This window comes from Cynoglossus semilaevis, chromosome 1, assembly GCF_000523025.1.
Source record: "Cynoglossus semilaevis isolate Cse_v1.0 chromosome 1, Cse_v1.0, whole genome shotgun sequence".
Taxonomy (NCBI): domain Eukaryota; kingdom Metazoa; phylum Chordata; class Actinopteri; order Pleuronectiformes; family Cynoglossidae; genus Cynoglossus; species Cynoglossus semilaevis.
In genome coordinates, this window is record NC_024307.1 from 28177275 (window position 1) to 28198060 (window position 20786).

At 41.2% G+C, this 20786-nt stretch overlaps 2 protein-coding genes across 2 annotated transcripts in view; both read right to left on the reverse strand.

The window, feature by feature from the left end:
- Positions 1-3540: 3540 nt before the first annotated feature.
- cnpy3 (canopy FGF signaling regulator 3) lies at positions 3541-6517 on the reverse strand. Its single transcript, XM_008324543.3, has 6 exons — positions 6273-6517; positions 5956-6082; positions 5501-5597; positions 5293-5415; positions 5084-5201; positions 3541-4724 (listed from the first exon to the last, which is right to left on the reverse strand). Exons 1-6 carry the CDS (start codon positions 6373-6375, stop codon positions 4450-4452), a joined length of 843 nt encoding a protein of 280 aa, XP_008322765.1. The 5' UTR covers positions 6376-6517; the 3' UTR covers positions 3541-4449.
- A 1284-nt stretch (positions 6518-7801) lies between these two features.
- The window catches only part of trpc5a (transient receptor potential cation channel, subfamily C, member 5a), a 38344-nt gene continuing 25359 nt past the window's right edge, over positions 7802-20786 (reverse strand). The window contains exons 9-19 of the mRNA XM_017031378.2: positions 19349-19486; positions 18327-18525; positions 17318-17457; positions 16475-16675; positions 15885-16006; positions 14686-14881; positions 14019-14228; positions 13119-13160; positions 11723-11812; positions 10482-11403; positions 7802-7890 (exon numbers count right to left, since the gene is read on the reverse strand). Of these exons, the coding sequence (XP_016886867.1) occupies positions 7802-7890; positions 10482-11403; positions 11723-11812; positions 13119-13160; positions 14019-14228; positions 14686-14881; positions 15885-16006; positions 16475-16675; positions 17318-17457; positions 18327-18525; positions 19349-19486 (2349 nt within the window). The remainder of the gene's footprint in view (positions 7891-10481; positions 11404-11722; positions 11813-13118; positions 13161-14018; positions 14229-14685; positions 14882-15884; positions 16007-16474; positions 16676-17317; positions 17458-18326; positions 18526-19348; positions 19487-20786) is intronic.

Sequence of the window (20786 nt, forward strand, 5' to 3'; positions counted from 1 at the left end):
CGCAGACAAACACTCCTGCTTCTTCTTCTGGGACGACCAACTCGCAGCAACAATTCATCTTCGTTGAGCTGCAGCGCTGTGTTCAGAGAAGGTCAAAACCCGGAAAATAGGCTACACAGCAGGCATTTTGTCAGGAGACACCCTTCACCTGCTGCACCACAACTGGGACACACACTGCTCTGGACCAAAATACATCAGCAGCAGTAAGAGCAGAAGTACCGTAATTTCCGGACTATTGAGCGCACCTGAATGTAAGCCACACACACTAAATAAATAAATAAATAAATAAATAAAGATTGTACATATATATATATATATATATATATAGGCCACACATCTCTATAAGCCGCAGGTGTCCAGGTTGTAACATGGGATATTTACACAGAAAGATTTTTTTTTTCTCACTTCTTTTTTCCCGAACAGTGTCTGTAACACGGCTGGTTACACGTTTCCTGCTTCAGCGCCCCTACCGTAGTTGGAATGCACAGGGAAGACTTAGTGACCTGCTCCAGGGCCGAAGCTAACATTAGCTCAGAGGCTAACTCCCTTCACTTTGTGCTTGTTTGCAGCAGAGGTAAACAGAAACAGGGAAGTTGGGGGCCTTATTATCAGCCAAGCACAACAGAACATAAACAGCGTTTTAACAGCTCCTGTATAACCATCTCACGCTTCAACATGACGGGGCTCAAACTGTTCTCAACTTTCACTACCGTTCTATCTCTCTCGCACCCCACACACATATACGCACACAGCCATTCACAGACAGACATACGCTACTAGTACAACACACAGTAGCCTACCAGAAAAGAACTGCGTTAGCCAGTAAAAATCCATAAATTAGCCGCATCATTGTTTAGGCCACAGGATTCAAAGCTTGTGAAAAAAGAAGCGGCTTATAGACCGGGAATTAGGGTAAAAAGCAGCACCAGGAGGAACAACAAGCAGCAGGCCTGCAGCAGTATTAGCAACATTATCAACAACCATAACATGAGCAGAGGCAGCAACTTTGACAGCTCCAAAGACTAGCTTCATATATATCAGCAGCATGGGCTTCAACACTTAATGTGAGCAGCAGCATCAGCAGCATTCGAAGGAACATGTTAAACACAAACAACACCAGCAGCACTGGTAACTGTGGTGGCATCAAACCTGTAAATACCTACTATAAAACATAAGAAGAACTAAAGGTAAGCATTAGCAGTTTCTTATAGCATGTCTCATGTGAACACTCATTGTTTTAGTTCCATGAGCGTCTCCTCTTTCAAGGTAGCATAAAAAAAAAAAATCAAACAGGTTGTCATCAACAGGCAGCAGCATTAGCATTAGCTTCACTTGTTCTGCCTCCCTGCTGTGTTTGTTGTCCTTTGGGAAAAGTCAGGAGAGCGTGACGAGCTGACATTTAGCCGAGTTAAATTTTCTTTAGATGTTTCTTTAAACATATAAGTAAAGGTCCTTCCCTCTGCCAAAGACCAGCAACACCTACAGCTGTCTTTGCATTATTTTGTAACACATTTCTATGTTTAGTAAACATTTCTTCTATTGTCTACAAAACTACAGATTCCTACAGAATGGACTTCAGGTGAGATAATGTGAAAATATTGCCTGTGCACATTCCATTTGTCCTCCGTCCAAATAAATAATCACTCTCCCAAGAAAAGGCTGTGTGTGTGTGTCAATATTTGTCTAGTGTTATTACAGCTCTGAGGGCACACTTTTGTATAAACACATCTGTGAAACACTGAACAAACACACACACACACATCAACTAATGACATGTTTCAAATAGATATTGTGACATTAAAAAAACACATGTGGAATTATTATAATTCAATGTCAAGTCAATAGAGCTTTAAATAAATTATGCAATTGACTCTAATTCTACTAATTATATTATAATATATATTATACACTTGGCCTGCTAATGACAATGCTAATGTGATCTCAACCATCACACATTCTTGACTTTAATCCCGACTTTTACTGATCAACACAATTTTTTTCTCAAAAAAAAAAAAAAAAAAAATCAACATTTCAAAAAGAGTTCTAGATGGGTGGGGATTTCCCGTTCAAACACACACATGGGGTCATATTTTGTCTCAGCTTTAAGTGGATTTGTCTGTTGGTCAGTCCAGACCAAGGTTGAATAAACACTGCGGACACTCTACAGCAGACGGCGCCATCTACAGACTGAATAGGACACTACGTGAAAAGCAAGCTCTTACAAGGACAGCTTTGCCGAAACACAATCAAATTAAACACCAAAAGGAAACTAAGTAGCAAACCATAACAGTTGATATTTGCTAATGTGTCTCTGAATTATTCCCTCTAATAAAATACAGATCAAAGCAAGCAATTATCATTATCATTAACTTTAGCCCAAGTTTATACTAAAATTTATTTTAGTGGCTGATTCAATCCGGCAATTCATCACAAACTCACAAAAACAGTTGGTCCATTAATTGTAGTCACGAAACTTAACACGAGTGTCAATACACATTGTTTATTTCTTTCCATTACTATGTCAACTATTGAGGACAGGAATTCTCATTTACACACGAATCATTAGAAAATAGAAAGGTCCTTTGTTGTGAGTTAACAATTCAACGTTTGAAAAGTTTTTTTTAGAGAAATTTAAGAAAAGCTCTAATTTGTGTTTGATGGATTAACTATTTTCCAAAATGGCTGCCGCAGCGAGCCAACTTTTACTATGGAAAATAAATACACACCTAAGATTTGAATGCAATGTCATATTGAACTTCAAATTTTTAGAGTGATAACGACAGCTGCTAACCCATCTTACCTGAGTCGATAAGGACGTCATTATTAGGTTCCAATGGTAAAAGACGTTCCGAAGAAAAACTGCGTCATCGCGGCAATATTAAAAGTAAAACAAATAAAATAAATACAAATAGCGGGATCAACTTTTTTGTAATATTCGACTCCAGACATATTCGTCGGACTATATTTCGTAACAAAAGAACTTTTATGTTGTACAACGTTTTACTCGGCTAACTAACAACCACACCGTTTAGCGCTGGAATCCTGGTTAATTGGAATTGCTCACAGGTTCGCGATTACAGCCCCGCCTCTGATTAACGTTAACCACGCCTACTCCAACGGTTACTTCAGGATGAAGAACTCGTTAGCTTTTAATAATTTATTTTGTACTGGTTTCATTATTAAAAAACAATACATTTTAAAAATTAAACCGTTTTAAAAGTACAACATTTTACATTTCAGCATTTAGCAGAGGCATTTGTCCAAAGTGACTTATGAGAGGAGGATGAACAATCAAGCTACATAGTGGAACGTATACACAAACAGGACATTCAGTTTAAAATGCTATTTCAAATGACTGTTGTTAACGTGATTTACAAATCAACATTTACAGTATATATATATATATATACATATAAACTAGAAAGACTTCTGGGTCCCTCTGGTGGTCATATGTATATAGTACACGCAGGGTGTAAGTAAATACATTACTCAAAGGATATTCATACACTTTTTAAAAAAAAACTTAACTCAAACATAAAATCAGTTGTTTGATTCAAAATATGTTTTCATTTAATTCACAACTGCTGTCCAGCATTTTAACCTAAAACATAATTAAAAAACACTGTGGGGAAAAACAATACAATATACAAATAAAATCAGAGCAAACAAAGATTCACAAAAAATGTATTTTCAGCACAAAAGCCAAATACTAGCATACGCAGACGGACATAAACATACACTGTTTCTAGCAGGGAGTTTACAGCTAACACAAAATAATTTATTTAACTCTGGTGTACCTGACGTGTCTTTTCTGCCTAACTGAAAACACTGAGAATGTTTCTGCTGGCAATATAAAAAAATCCATAAACACAGATTGAAAAACAAAGAGGACTTATAACAGAATTACTGTAAGAGTTACCGGTTCATGACCGGTAAAATATTATTCAAGAAAACCCCAAACAAAAAAGGGGAGAAAACTAGGTTGATAAAATCTTGATTTCTAGTTGAATTAATACAGAAAACATTGTTTTTTGCTCTGCCAAAACAAATGTTATTTATATTTAAGTTTTTTTTTTATCCAAATCTGTAGAAGTGAGGACATATGTCTTCAAATCTCTCTGAAAAACCTGTTTAAAATGTTTGACCAAAAAATATATATAAAAAGTATGAATCATGTAACAAATGTTGCTATAATTCACAATCAAGTCACCTAATCCAAAAACTCTTTGTTGCAAAAGCCTAATCCAGGAGGTAATTTTAGATTATCTTCTCGAGAAGCTCAAGAGACATCAAATTCACAAATTCAAAAACATGGGCTCAGTGCATCTGATCCGAGAGCTCAGGTTCTGATGTGATTCAACATCTCATGCTTAGATGATCTAATCCAGGAGATAAAGTTCAGATGATCTGATCCAGGAGCTTGGGTTCATAGCAGCCACAGATGAAAGCTTAGAGCTCCACCTTCTGCTCAGACAAAGGAACCTGCGGTTGGATATCATCCTCAGAGCGTACCTCTCCATCTGTCTCCACAGACGCTTTGCTCTTTTTCTTCTTCTTCACCTTCTTCTCCTTCTTCTTCTTGGCCACCTTCTCGTCCTCAGAGCCTCCTTCATCTCCTCCAGTCTTCTTTTTCTTTCCACCCTTTTTCTTCTTCTTCTTCTTGTCCTCTGCAATAGCAGCATGGTCGCCTTTTTTCTTTCTTGACCAATCTTCTTTCAGACAGTCTGTAGAAGATGTTCATGCGCATTCAAACCATGCAGATTTCAAAGTAAAAACCCACAGTAAAAAATAACTAAATTAAATTACCCTTATATAAATTGATTTTTTTCTCAGCTCTAAATACAGACTTCAAAATAAAAGCATCTGCGCCAGTTGGTTCACACTGACAACAAATGGATTTTAACACAACAGCTTTGTTTTGTTACTATATCCAAAAATACCATAAATAATGAAATGCATTTAAGTTTAAACAGTTTTGATTTCGGAATTTCCACTTCTGTTACTCCGTAATAAAAAGCTGCTAAAAAGCTAAGTTCCATAAGAAGAGTTTCAATAAAAGGGTATTTGTGTGTGTGTGTGTTACCTGCATCTTGTCCTTTGAGAACATGTTTCTCACACAGATATGTGGTCAGGTCTTCTTCTTGACTTCCTTTGTACCAGTCCTCGATCACTTCCTCATACTGTTCCACTAATGTATCACACTGACAGACACGCACACAGAAAAGGCTCCATTAACAAATGCTGAACAAACATCAAAGATAAAATTAATCAATAACTAATAAATCAAATCACCTGTTTCTTCAGATCTGCCACCTCGGCTGACGTCTCGTTCCAAAGCTCATAGGGAATGTCCATCACCACGTTCACACCTTTGTTCACCAAACCATGGAGGGTGGAGAAGGTCTCCGACATGCCCTGAAGACCAGAGGAGAAGCCTTTTTCACACACACATACACAGACACATGTATGTGTGTATATAAACACACACACACACACACACCTTAGCAAACCGGTTGCTGCCGGTCCTCTCCTTGTGCAGGTTGTATTCCAGCAGCCTCTGACAAACGTTCTCCACCACCTCGATGAACCTCAGGTCCCTGTGGACAGACGACAGACAGCAGACGACAGACAATAAACTTCTGGATTTTGACTGAACTTGTACCGACTGCTCAGTTAAATCAGTGTATCCAGGTGGAGGCGAGACTAGTCATTGTTATGTGAGACACTGTTGAACAGTTTCTCTGTTCCAAAATAAGTACCTCAAGAGGAAGTGAAGCCAAACAACTTCCTGTCTCCTGATGATATATATATATATATATATATATACAGTATATATATATTGATTAATTGATAATTTCAACTCACTCACAGTGAACATTTGCTTCTGATGATCTCTGTCAAATCGCCACACAATTTAACTACACATCTTTAATACACAAACTGACACACACTTACGATTTGACATATCTGAGGGGTGGCGCCCCCTTGCTGTCAATGAAATGATAGTTCCTGTCGATCACCTCTTTGGTTTTCCCCGTCTCTTCAAACGCTGACTTCATCTCGATGCTAACAAACTTACAGACTGACAAAAGTCACAAACAACAGTTAAATATTAAATGCAGACATTATTGTTCGGATGCTTTAATGAAGACATTTCCAATGGTTGGTTAGTTGCAAATTCACGGAACTACAGTACGCAACAAAACGAAAAATAATAACAAGTGGGCTGAATATTTATCCTCCCGACCGTGTATAAACAAACGGATCGTTACCTTCGCATTTGTTAGGCAGATGAACCCAGTCATCGTCGCCGCCTCCTGCTGCTGTAACTGAGGAAATAAAGGCAAAAACCGCCGCGTATAGAAATAAAACCATATTTTTCTTTAACTCTTGTGGTTTTGATTTATTCCTGCGCTGTTAAAACCCTGCAAAACCCAATGCTTTCTTTCATTTCACGGCCTGCGTCTGTTAAACATCGTCTCACAGTTACTACTGCTGCTGCTGCTGCTGCGTGAATCAACTTCCGCTTTACGTAGACTCACTGAACCAACCAGAGCGCAAGAAGTGGCATCAGCTAGACCAATCAGATGACGCGTCACTGCGACTGTTTTCTTAGTTTAATTACCGTGAGAAATTAGATTAAATTTTTTTTTTCTTATTTTAATTACCGTGAGAAATTAGATTAAAACAATTTCATCGGATGAATTCGAAGGTCAATGAAAATAAATAAATAAATAAATAAATAAAAACCAAGGGCAGCAAATTTCCCCAAACTTGTAACTATTTGCTAAGTAAATTTATCTGTATTTATTGACTTAGCTTGCTAAGAGTTAAACAGAATTATTGCAAATATCTTAGTCAAGGGCAGTCAAATTCAAATTATTAAAAGAAAAAAGAAAGAAAATACGTTATGTCCGATAGACTACCTAATGTAGGTCAGTTATCAGGCTGGGGGTTACACACCTTTAGCAAGAATTAACTTATTTAAAAAACACTAAAACGAGCAAAAAACACTTAAATAAAAGAAAAATGATTAAAAAAAACCTTTCACAAACAATTTTATGTTGGAGAAGCTATCTCCCGTAAAAGCTGTTGTAAAGTTCAGTTTTGTCCAGCAGAGGGAGGTGTTTACACAATTACAGCACCATAAGCCTTCGAAATTTTGTAACTCTTTCTTTCTTCCATCTTTCTGTGAACATACACATCAATCCGGGATCATTCTCCTGAAGTCAGTGCGCCATAGTTCATGTAGAAAACCAGTTGTTTTCGCTCACAGAGACACACTGCCGTCTACATCATTAAGTTCTAATGTTTTATTTTCTTGACTTTACTGTTTGAAATCATTTGTTCATATATACCCCAGTGACACAAACTTACCACAGGAGGCAGCGGCAGGCCAGCCGTTCCTATGTCATCATGAGCTAATCACCTGTTTTCCCTGTGGACAGTTAGTAATACTCTTTTGGTTGCCTTGGATGTAACAAAAGTCCTGTGTGTTCTCAGGTGCTGGTCTGTACAACATGAGTAAAAATACTCAGAGCACACACACACACACACACACACATACACAGTTGAGTGTGTGTCTCATATCTCATAGCAGAAGTTGACACTGAGTTGGTGGAGAGGATGATGGAGAGAAAGAAAAGGAGATGAAAGCTGGTTTCTATTCAGCGCTGCGGCCCACACAGCAGGCAAGCGAGGGCTTTGTTGAAAAAAATAAACTCTTATTCTTTTTTTTCTTTCTAGTCCACGTCTGCTCCTCCAGTCACATGATGATAAAACAGTGAAAAGCGGCTGCTCTTCACAACACACTGTCCATGAACAAAACAGCTTCTGTCCCAGTAAACATGAAGCGACCAGGCACAGCCCACACCACCTTACTGTATGTCACTAAAAGCACAACAGAAAGCAGGGGTCACAGAGGTCAATGTAATAATTGTGCTCAAAACAAAACATGTTTTCATTTGAAATGTTCACATAAAACATCATTTGGATGGTGGACGGATATCTGCAGCCTGTAACTCTTTCTGATTTTTGTTTTTGCGTCATTTGCGTCTTTTTTTTTCATTATTATTTTGAACGATCATGATCATGACATGAAGAGAGCAGCTCAAAGAAGACAGTGGCAGCAGGCATTTTTTAAGGATGCCTTTATTAAAGAGTGGACAACGTGCGCTAGCTGCTAGAAAAATAACACAGTCGTACATTCATTCATAAGGGAACCTGAAGAAAAGAAAACTAGAAGGAAGAAAAGAAAATTTGTAGATTTCTTAAAGCTCAAAGTCTATTAAAAACATGTGAGGCCAACCTGAACAATGCAGTCAGTGTGTGTGTGTGTGTGTGTGTGGGATCAGACATGCATAAATGTTTCTCTTCTCCATCACTGACGGTCATATATTAACCAGAATAAAAAAAAAAATCACAGCCTCTGCTCATGCGTGGATTTCCTAAAGTCGCTGAAACCACTTCAGAAGAAGAAGATGAAGAAACTAAAAACAAAGAGCAGAAAATACAGGAGGAAATTAAACACATTCTGAGACAGAGAAAGGCTAACTATGACCAGTCCTCACCTCACCTTCTGTCCTTTCTTTGTGAAATTTGTCCATCTGTCCTTCCTTCCTTCCTTTCATGTCCTCCTGGTTCTGATTTGTCATTAAAGAATTTCTTCAGGAAGAACGAGAACGAGAAGCCAAAACAATTGTAGGCAACTCAAAGTGAAGCAAACGCAGTCTTAGGAAAAACAGTATTAATAAGATTATTATTATTATCAGAACTCAAGGTCTCTTAGAATTATTATTATTATGAATATTATTACTCTGTTACGGAGATAAAATAATGTTCCTTGGCCCTTGTTGATACAGAGAGAGAGGATGCACGTCCGCCACCTGCCATCTTCCATTCACTCCCAGGGTTATACTGGTGAAATTCCAGAGTCAAATGCGACAGTATTCCACTTCCTGATGTCCTGGAGAATCCTGTCAAAGTGCGGGTGGGTATTAAATCCAGCGGTTTGGGCGTAGATTCCACGATTTTTGTTCCCAGTTAGTGTTAAATTACAAAACCTTATGGTATTTATTCTACATCTGAAAATTGAACTGATGCTGATTGAGATCCAAAACAAAAGTGTCAACAGCTTTAGGAAACATTCTAGAAGAGAGTCTGGATGTGACGGTCTGACCTGCCCAGTGGACCTGTGATAATCTGGACCAGGTTATTCCAGGTTATACCAAGTCCAGATCAATTATATATACATTAAAATAAGTAAAAAGAAAAGCCTGGATGAAGGACAGATGTAAAGAATATTAAAAGAAGGTTCTTAACATATTGTTTCCAGGGTGTCACTCCTCTCACCTACACCACCCATTACAGTTACATGCACATGACCAATAAGGATTTAGATCTTCTGACACTTTTGTTTTGGATCCAGTCTGGGAGTCAGTTTACTCTCTGGTTATGTTTCCTAAAGAAACAGAAAATCAAATAATCACTTAAATACAGCAGACGTTCATGAAGACTGTTTTTGACCTTCATCAAATTTTAAAAAATCCTGAGCAGTTTAAAAATGGCCCTAAACTGAGATTTTTTTTCCGGAATCAAATAAACAGTATTACTATGATGCTAGCAGGCTGTGGGGTTGCTCTGCTAACCACCAAATTAGCTCTTAAGCTAGCATGTTAGTTTAAACACAAGCAAATTTTGAGGGGGCGTTATCACGTATTGAAAAACATAACGAAGCCATGTAGCTACTGAGCTAACATATCATTAGTATGAAAAAATAACATGTTCCCCACACTAACTATCATGCTAGCTCAAACCCCATCAACATTTATACTATTTTGCACTTTGGTACAATGACAATGTTAATTTAAGAGGATGCTATTTTGTTAGCCTAATGTTGTATTAACTGTCCAAGTAGGCTACTGCTGTGTTTTCTTTGTGCGTGTCACATGTTATGGTGTTTGATGGCTCTGTAGAAGCTAGCTTACTTGACTGAGGCATTTAAAGCTAATTTCTAAACAAAAACACTGATTGCTACTATTGTGGCTACAATGTTAGCTCTACAGCTGACAATTATGAGTTTGTTTGACTTTGTTTAGGTCTGTGGGTCAGATGTTATGGCTTTTGCTAGTCCTGTAGCTGTTTCGCTAACTGGTCTAAGTCTTGTTTACTGCCTTGTTACGTGAAGCTTAGCTGGTTTATATAAAGTGAAGCTTCACTCAAACAGCAAAAAAAAAACAAAAAACGAGCCAATAGCAGACAATACGTCTCCATGAACATCTGCATTTGGACAAAAAAATAAATTGTGTGGTTGGAGAATTCCACTGTTGAATTCTGGGATCCTCTCCGTCCTCTCTCTCCTGCTCATTCCCTTTTGATGAATTTGTCCAAAGAAAAAAAAAAGAAAAACACAGTTTGTTTCCCCCAATCTCCTATAGCTGCGTGGTGACCGAGTCCTCTATGATCTGAGCTTCCTATCCCACCTCCTCCTCCTCCTCCTCTCCCTTCCACCTCACCCCGGCCCTCCTCTCCCACGCCTCCGTCTTGGAAAACGTCCTCGTTGGAGTCCAGGAGGCGTGCGCTGGACTCGGACATGTTGGAAGCACAGTGCAGTGATTGGCAGGGGCAGGGCGGCGGTAGGGGCAAGGTCAGGAGCAGGTCCCGCCCGTTGGTTCTCCGCGGAGAGAAGGAGGGGCTGCTGATGTCGACGGAGCGCCCCACCACGTTCAAGTGCGTCTCGCTGCGGGTCACATGGCTGAGTCCATAGTCAGAGTGGCTGTGGCCGCCCAGGGGGCGGAGTAATCCGTCTGAGATAGTGTAGGAGGGTGGGGACTGAAGGGCCAAGGGAGTGGGTGGAGCTTTGCGTTTGGAGCGGGAGAACAGGTAGGAGAGGCGTTTGAAGGAGTCTGTCTTTGCACCTGGAGCTGAGAAACGCTGCAGACGATTCCTGGTGCGAGCGAGCGAGGAGGAGAGGGAAGAGGAGAGCGAGGAAGATGGTGAGGGGAAGATGGAGGAGGATGGAGGGAGGACACTGGTCTTCAGGCCGTTGCTCTTTGGTTTCCCCTCCTCTTCCTCGTCCTCCTCCTCCCTCCATCCCACTCCCTCCTCCAGCTCTTCTCCTTCGTTGTTTCGGGTCATTCCTGAAATGGACTGCACCAGAGCGCAGACACCGAGCGTTGGTGCCGGCTTGGACTCATCCTCTAGCGGGGTCATAAAGGTTACACCCTTTGACCTCTGTCCACCGACTCCTGCACATTCACCTGATTCGCTGTCGTCCTCTGAGGCCGCGGCGCCGTCGTCTCTGGTGTTCTCACTGGAGGATGAGTAGTTACGCCGTGGAGGACGGCGGTTTCCCAGAAGATCCAGGACCTCATACCGGAAACTGGAGATATCCTGCTTCAACTCCTTAGACAGAAACAGGGAAACATTCAAATTTGGAGTTTGTCTGCTGACACTGAGCTAACCTAAGCTAAGCTAATGCAAGCTAACAGACAACATCCTGCCATATATACCTGTGGGACATGAACTCAGCTGCTGGAGAGCATGCTTCAATAAAACACACCCAGTTATAGCAAACTGCACCTGATGCTACACACACACACACACACACACACACATTGATGATATTTCTTCTTTTTCTAAAACTTCTTTTTTATGGGTAAAAATCACAGTTCTCTGTTAGTGAGAGTCCATGTTGGAAACCTTACACGTGTGTGTATTTTACCTTGAAGTTTTCTTCCGTCAGCCCCTCGTCTGTCTTTGCACTGCGTATCATGCCTGCTACGTAACGTTTCACCAGGTTACAGATCACTTCCTGTCAGAGAGAGTCGTAGGACATAATCGTGAGAAACTCTTCTTCATTTGTCCAAATAAAAGTAATGTTTGTCCAAATAAAAAAACCACGAAGTCCATTCATAAAAGCTGTTGATCCACTGCTGCCTCAAACAACTGTTTAAAGAATTGACCTCAGAGACACAAACTGACCACAGGGGGCAGCAGTGGATGAGCAACTCCTTTGTCTGCAAGCTAAAATCATGGTTTCTGACCAAAGACTTTGGAGCGATAGTTCTGGTCAGTGGCTAAAATTAGTTTTCATCACTGTCTCTGTTTGAGGCCAGATTTTCTGTCTTTGTTATTATTTTAAAAAAATTGTTGGACTTGAAGGAAACATGAAGGAGAGATTAAAAAAACATCATTTTGACACATTTGTTGGTGTGATGACTGACTCCGCAGATGAATTTTAATGATATCATGTGTCATCACAGAATGGACCAATCAGGTGTAGATCCTTGCCGATCTACAGAGCAGATAAATAAAATCAGCAGCAGTTTTTTTTTTTTTTTTTAACTGTGGGCATTAATTCAAACACGTCTCCTCCCACGATTCCACACCTGCCACTGCCAAACGCTGCTGTCAGTCACTGACGCTGCCAACGCGCCACTGCTCTGTCCGTTAAAATGACGGACAAATCACAGCAACAACTCTTCATAAATACAAGGTTGAAGATCAGAGCTGAACCATCAGCGCTGCCAAAGAAAAGGCTGAGCCTGTGCTCAACGCCAGAGCTGAAGAGGGAACAGAGGCTTCGCTTAATTTACTGCTAGGTCATAAAAAGATTTTGAAAGAACCAGGTGAGTGAATGAGAAAGCAGAAACAGAAACGTGGCTTTGGGGAAAACTGTTCCACTTTTTGGATTTTCTTTTTTTAAATGAAATAACTGTGGATTGATTTACAAGTGAGAGAAACGGAGCTTTAGCTCAGAGGCATCACTGATGCAGGAGTCCTGGGTTTGAATCCAGGTTGGGCAATTGTGACACTTTCACTTCAAGCTAACAAGTCCTCACACTAATCTAACAAGTCCTCACACTAATCTACAAGTCCTCACAAGTCCTCACACTAATCTAACAAGTCCTCACACTAATCTAACAAGTCCTCACACTAATCTAACAAGTCCTCACACTAATCTAACAAGTCATTGAACCGCGACAATAAATCCTGAAATCACACCAAGTCATTGAAGCTAACCAGCCCTAAACCCGAGCTAGCAATTCAACAACCAACAAGTCCTAAAAGAAGTCTGACGTGTCCTGTGTTGACATAAGGCTGTAGGACACACAGACCTGATAATGCTGGTTCTGGATCAGACTGTCTGCGTGACGTTCCTGTGAAGAGAGAAAAACCTTTTGCGTGACGTTCCTGTGAAGAGAGAAAAAAAAGTCAGAACTCTTAGTCACATCATTTTTTTTTCTTTTAGATTATGAAAATCTTTAGATCAGTCGGTGACGAAAACTAAAACACTAACCTATAATTTTGTTTAATACGATTTGTGTGACTTACAACGACATTTTGGCTAAATTTCAGTCAGTGAAGTACTAACCCTTTTACTACTGCTTTGACTCACGTCTGACTTTGATTATTTTTCTTTATTTGACAGAAAGTCTGTTGTTTTTTTAGTTTCTGTTTGGGCTGTGTTTACAGATGATCATTAGTTTTGGACTGTAAATAATTTTACATCCAATGACAAAGTTCCAAACTTTACGTATAGCACCACCTACTGTTTGACTGTTTATTGTTTTATTTACTTTACAGCAGTAAATAACTTTTTTGTACATAATCCAGATCAGATCAGAAAAACAGAGTGATGGATGAAACACACACACACACACACTCACACACACACACACAGACTCACACACAGACTCACACAGTGTGCAGTGCCGTGTGAACCTGTATGTAGGCTGCCTGTCTTATATAACTAACTCTAGCTGAGGTGAACATGGCAGCTGTGCCGTGTGTATTAGTGTGTGTGTGTGTGTGTCCTCAGACAGCTGATCTTTTTTTTGGTGTCTTTCATGACAATTTCTCAACTCTCTCTGTTTCTGTCGTGTGTTTTCCATGTGTTGCAAACACCCTGTTAAACATCACAGCCTGATGCTGCAGCGCCCCCTGCTGTGAACAGTAGTCAGGCCAGACACTCACTCTTCAGAAAAACTGCAGACACACACAAGTCTGCTACTCACCGTGAACTCCCGCAGATTTTCACATTTGTGTGGCTCCTCCCCCGGTGGAAGGCCCCGCCTACACAGCTTCCTGTGCAGCCATGTCATCAGGTACCAGACTGATTTGGGACTGGGAATGATGTTGAAGGGAGTGGGCAGAGTTCCACCCTCGTCAAAGTAGCTCATCCACAGCTTGGTGCGAGCGAACTTCCACTCGATGTCGGCGTGATCCTGGAGGTGAGAGGAACGCTGTTCAATCCATCCTGAAAATATCTGAAATGGCCCTTTCTGAAAAGTTCTCTTGGCCATCCCTGAGCATGAATGTCCAGCTGGGCTTCCACAGTTTACACAACTGCATTGGCTTTTTTTGAGGTGGTAGATCATACAGCAAATAAAAGAAAACAAAAAAAGCTAAACCAAAAGTAGCTAAGCTATTTAGTTAGCATGGACAGGTTTGTTTTTTTTCTTCATGTCAGACAAGGAAAGGTGCTGTCATACAAAAACCACATGGTCTACAAGATGATCATGAAAGATCACTGCGAGTCAGTTCAGAGATAAGCAGCAAAAAGCTAGCTGGTGAACTCAACATCAGATCACAGAGACTGTAGCAAATAATTAAGAAACATCAGCCTACGAATTGTGTTGAAGCGATACAGCTAAATGTTAGCATATTTTGAGTGAGTCTTACGGCGATGAGCTGGTAGGAGTTGTTCATCATGGCGATGAGCATGTTGAGCAGAACCACGAGGGAGATCACGTTATACGTCCCAAACATGGTGGCTCCCACAAACTCTGTAAACTCGTGACGAGCCTTGACGTTAGTGACGTACAGGTTCATCAGGCCGAATATGGACCAGAAGAGAGACTGCAGCGTCTCAAACAACCTGAGAGTCGGGGAGGGGGAGAGAGCTAATGGTTAGCCAAACACATAAAATAACTGAAGGTTAGCCAAAAAACCAAAGCTGTACATTGTAATACATGTATTAAATGTGTTAAAAATGACATTTGAAACTGTTACTGCTTCATCATCTCCTTCCACCTTCACTCTTCGTTTTATTTTATTTTATTTTTCCCACTGCCATCCCATAGTCCATAAAGAATATCAATGACTTTCTCACAAGGACACAGTACTATCCAGAACCCCCCCCCCCCCCCCCCAAACCCCATGTGATGAGGCAGCGGTGGACCAGCAGCTCCTCTGACCCTGAGGTTCTAAGACAGACACTTTTCTCTATGTGAAAGATTCAGTGTTTTTTTTTCTCTCACACTCACAAACACATACAGGATGGTGTTAAATGATGCAACACATTAACGGTGATAAGTGCATGATGTAGAGAAGAGCGAGAAGTAAGAGGAGGGAGGAGGAGACACCTGAGCACCAACATGCGCACACACACACACACACACACACACACACAGAGAGAGAAAATGGTTGTGTGTTAAAGTCATGAATGTTCATGTATCGTCTGTGATCACGGTGTTTGAATAATGCATCGTGTCAGCTGTGCTCTGTGGACGCGTGTGTGTGATCACCATGTCTGGCCCCAGGGTTTTTAATATATTTATATTTAATATTATATTAATATTTAACTTAAACACAGATGTGACAGAGTGTAAACACTGTGTGTTTGAAGTTTCTTCATCAAACCACAAGTAAAGAAAATCACATGGTTGAGGGGAAAAAAAAATTGTAATAATTTGAAGTGATTCATTTATGTAATCACTGATCTTAATGGCAGCAGTTTATCATCTACGTATCTGTTAACATGCTGCTGTGGAAATGGAGCGCGGCTGAAGGTGCGACGGTCTCCAGCTCCTGCACCAAAGTCCGTAAAGAAAAACATGTAGTTGACGGATGATTGGTCAGGAGATCCTGGTGTCACTCACGTGGAGAAGGCGTTGTTCTGACGCTCACAGCGGATTCCTTTACAGTTGTATGGTTCCTCTGAGGCCGTGGTCTCGTAGTAGAAGTACAGCTGGTTTAGACCGTTGGCAAAGGCCAGCAGGACCTAGACAACACAACCAGCATTCTGTTAGTACTGGAATAAGGACTACTGAAATGGAAGATAAACTACAGAAAGTTATGCAGAGGTACAGATAACAAAAAAAAAAAAAAATTAAAAGAGGTGAAGTAAGAAAAGGAAGTGAGAAGATGTAGTGGAAAAGTAAACAGAGGGTTAAAAGAAAAACCTACAGCTAGAGTAAAATATTAAGAAAGTGCTGAAGGAACGGATTCAGAGGGAGTGAAGAAAAAACTAAAAGGTGAATTTAAGATTAAGTTAAATGGCGCAGCCTAAGAAAAAAAAGTGAAGGGTGAGCAAAAGGGAAAGTTAAAGGGACAAGCAAAGGTAAGGAGAGAGCTAAAAGTAGAGCTAGGGAAAATTAAAAATCAAAAGTGAAGAAGAGCTGAAGAAAAGCCACCGTCAGTGAGAGTACAAAGCCAGAGAATAACACAGTTACTATGAAAAGGTGCTGACCAGGCAGTAGATGAAGAGGAACTTCAGGATGTCCAGCAGCATCCTGCCCAGAGAGATCTGCAGGGGGCCCAGGTGAGAATTGGCTGTGAAGAGTGAGATGAGTCGGAGCGAGCTGAAGATGTTAGCGATGGCGAACAGCGCCTCAGCGATCAGCGTTGGATGCCACATCTCCCACTCTTCCCTGGGCCGAGAGGAGTTATACTGGAGGTGACAGAGGGGCACATGGGAAATGAAGTGCATGGAAAAGACTATTATTACATGGAGGAAGATTTTGACTGTTTGGAGGCAGAAATGAAAACAAGAAAGACCAAAGTCCACTGAGAAAATCAGTGGTTTGAGTTCAAAGGGACAGAGGAGGAGTCTATCTGCTGATAATTCTCAGTTCACACTGACCACAGGAGGCAGCGCTGCACCAATAGCTCCTATAGCCTGGCGGGGTAAAATCACAGATTTCTTCGATGGACTCTGGTGTACTGTGTTTATTAATCAAAGTAAAGGTAGAATCCTGAGGGTAAACCTGCGCTTCTGTGGGAGTGTGTGTGTGTGTGTGTGTGTGTGTGTGTGTGTGTGTAGGACCTGCGTAGGAGGAGCAGTCGCCATAGTCAGTGACTCACAGCTGTTGTGTGTGTGTCTGCCGTCTGGTGTGTCTGTGTGTGTGTGTGTGTGTGTGTCTTAATCAAGAGATAAATGGTTGTGTACCTGCAGCAGAATTAAACCTGACAGCTGCACTGTTCAAACTTATACAAACACCATCAGCACAGGACTTGAATCTGATTGGTTGGGTCCCCCCCCCACGTACAAACAAACAGTCAGAACAAGTTCGACAGTAGCAGAAGCTCAGACCTTCACATAGGCCACGATCTTCAGAGAGATGGTGGCCAGGTAGAGGGAGTTCATGGCAAAGTCCATCAGGTTCCACCAGTCGTGGATGTACTCTGTGAAGCCTCCGTCCCACATCTCCTTAATCTCTGCCCAGATGAAGCCTAACACACACACACAGAACCACACAGTTTCTCCTTCACCTGCTTCTCTGCCCCACTCTTTGTGGACCTGTTGAGAGCAAAGGGACAGTCACAGTTACAGACAGTCACGGACAGTCACAGTCACAAACAGTCACAGACAGTCACAGACAGTCACAGACAGTCACAGACAGTCACAGACAGTCACGGACAGTCACAGACAGTGACGGACAGTCACAGACCACAAACAGTCACAGACAGTCACAGACAGTCACAGACAGTCACAGACAGTCACAGACAGTCACGGACAGTCACGGACAGTCAGGGACAGTCACAGACAGTCAACTACCTGAAATATTTATCATTAAATTCACATGTTGTTCTAAACATATGGTGCGAGGGGCCACAGCTGCTCTCCCACCTTGATGTCTTCATCATCAAAGGTGACTCTTCATCAAATGTTCTCATGACATGAGACAGAGTTTGGGCTTTTTTCCCAAAATTCTGTGTCATTGCATAAAAATGAAAAACCTCTTTTTCTGACTGTTTTCTTTTTCCAGCAGGTCAGAATTGTGACGTAATCTGAAACTGTACTTAATATAAGACAATAAAAAGTCAATCTGTGGTTTCCATCAAAGTTCTACTACTGTAGGTCGTGACCTGCAGTCTGGGTACGAGGTGAACCACCGTGTAGTTTGGTTGTGACTCACAGTCTGGCACAGAGGATGTGACTCACAGAGCAGCTCAGATGTGACCCAGACCACAGCTCAGATGTGACCCACAGGATCAAACCCATATCACAGAGCAGACATGAGCTGCACTGTGACCCACAGTGTGGAGTTAAATGTGGCTCCAACTCCATTCACTGCTGTCCTTTAACAGGAAGTTCATACCCAGGACCCAAGGCAGGATCATCCACTCCACGATGGTGGGCGGGGGCCCCTGCATGTGCAGGTTGGTGCGGGCGATGTGCTGCGAGGCCAAGAGCAGCAGGAAAAGGAAGGTGAGGTACGAGGCCGTGTGGCAGATGAACTTGATGAAGGGCTTCTTGATGAAACAGCCCAGAGCGCTCTTTGGAGCCAGCAGGTAGATCTGGGGGGGGGGCATGACAAATACCTTCAGCTTCATCATAAATACTCTCAATAAAAACAACTGAGAATCAGAAATGTGTCAGAAAAAAAAGCTCATTTGAAAGCTAAAGGTTCGTCCAAAAGAACAGGTGAAGGTCATCTCATATGACCTCTACTTCAACGCTTCATCAGTTACCAACTACCAAATTATAGTATGAAAGCTAAATATAGAATAAACTTGAGACCTTTCAGAAAAACTAAAACAATCAAAAAATAAAAGTTATCAATAAAGTAGTATGAAAGCTAAATATAGAATAAACCTGAGACCTGAGAGATCAAAAAATAAAGGTTATCAATAAAAAAAGAAAGAATTTGTCCTAAAATATAGTAAATAAAAGAAAAAAGTAGTAAGGGTGAAAGAAAGATGAAAAACTAAATTTAGCTAAGAAGAAAAGAATACGTTAATAAATATAGTCAAACATCTTGGTGTTAGTTAGTGAAAAAAGGAACCTAAGAATTATTCAAAAATATATTTAAAAAACCTAAAGATTAACAGAACAGCTGATAAAAGATGTAGTAAAAACCCACTAAAAGGTCTGTGTGTTGGGGAGTAGAGCAGAAATACAGCTGTGAATACAGTTATGGAGTAAACCATAAATAAATACCAATAACCAAAGAGATGACAAAAAGATAAAGTGAAAAAAGTGTTTTGTTGAAGTTGAACCAAAGATGTCGTGGCCCATGTAGGTGCCATGATCGGGCCCCTGGGCCAGAGTTTAGAACACACCAGTAAACAAGGTAGTGAAAAAGGTGAGGGCACGACATTAAGTTTAAGCTCCGCCCACCAGAGAGAAGACAGGAAAGAGGAGTCCGATGATGAAGCACGTGACCAGTTTCACCGCCCAGTGTCGTCTCCTCCAACCAGGGAAACCATCGTACCACAGAGTGGCCAGGAGCTGCTGACAGTTGGGCTGGGCCACGAACTGAGGAGGAGGAGAAGGTGAGGAAAGAGCTGTTTATCCAGACATTATTAATCGATCTGTTGACAATGTAGATTTTAGTTATACTACTTTTCTGACCCCTCAAGACCCCTGTAGCTGCATGTTGTCAACAATGATTAAAACCATGTGTTTGCTACTAACAGAGCACTAGCTTTTGGGAGGTGTGTTTCTTAGTTTGTTATTTTCTCTTCTGTTCCATCCATCCATCCATCCTTCATCCATCCTTCTTCCTTCCACACCTCTTGCTCTTACTCCATCTCTCTTGTTCCCTTTCCTAAAATTGTCTCCTCTTCTTTCTCTGCTTCTTTCCCTCACTCATCTGTTTCCTCCCCTTCGCTCTCACTCTCTCTCCCTCACACAGCTCCAGTCCTGTATCCTGTTGCCATGACAACAGTATGTTAATGAGCCAGTTCTTCTCTCTTCTCCAATGAACCACCGACCCACTCCTTCTCTCCTTCTCCCTCTCTGTCTTTTAATCTGTTTCTTTCACTCCAACGTCACTCTCTCAGTTCGCTCTTTCATCCATGACATCATTACTGGTCTCTAAAATCCTGTTCTGACCAATCAGAGCGAGGGAGGGAAACCAGAGCGAGCAGATAATGGAAGGAAGAGAGACAAGTACCGAGAGCAGGTCTGGATCCACAGCTGCACTGTGAAGAGCTGACGGACGGATTGAAACTTTTGGTCTTTTACAAAATGGCCTCAGCTCTGGATCTGCTGCTCGAACACAGACTAGAGAAGAGTCTGGAAGCAACATCCAACCGAGAGCAAAAGTTTGTTCAGCATCAAGATAATAGTCCAGAACCTCCTTTCAGTCTCATGATGTTTGGAGCATCAGCCTCTCTAACCGTGCGTGTGTGGGATGAATTGGATCAATCAGTCAGAAATGTGTGTCTCACTAATCATCAGTCATCAGTCAGCTGATGAATTTCAAAGGCTTGGAATGCACTTCCTGGTCCATACAAACCCTGGTAAAGGCCGTGCCGTTGTTAAAGTCAGAACTGAGAGGTGACTTTGAAGAAAACAAACTCTGAGCAGGAAAAACCCAAACACCTGATTAAAGTCAGTTAAATCATTGAAGTAAAAACATATCATTATTCTCTTTAATAAACGTACAGATTTGATTTTGTCTCCTGTGGAGTGAAAATGTAGTATCCATTACAGAGTGGGACTAATATTGTCAGGGTCTGTCTGTAAATTCAGTTTATCTCTGAAATAACTCACAGGAAACCAAAACACTCACTGTCTCCATCTATATGCTCATGTCTACAGTCCTCCACCT

What these genes read in the sequence shown, in the direction of transcription:
- cnpy3 (XM_008324543.3), bottom strand. Translation starts at nt 6,375, where the DNA reads ATGGTTTTATTTCTATACGCGGCGGTTTTTGCCTTTATTTCCTCAGTT. An exon ending in CCCCTCAGATATGTCAAATC is followed by an intron (nt 5,598 to 5,955) that starts GTAAGTGTGTGT and finishes GTCTGTCCACAG; the next exon opens with GGACCTGAGGTTCATCGAGG. An exon ending in GCAGCAACCGGTTTGCTAAG is followed by an intron (nt 5,416 to 5,500) that starts GTGTGTGTGTGT and finishes TCTGGTCTTCAG; the next exon opens with GGCATGTCGGAGACCTTCTC.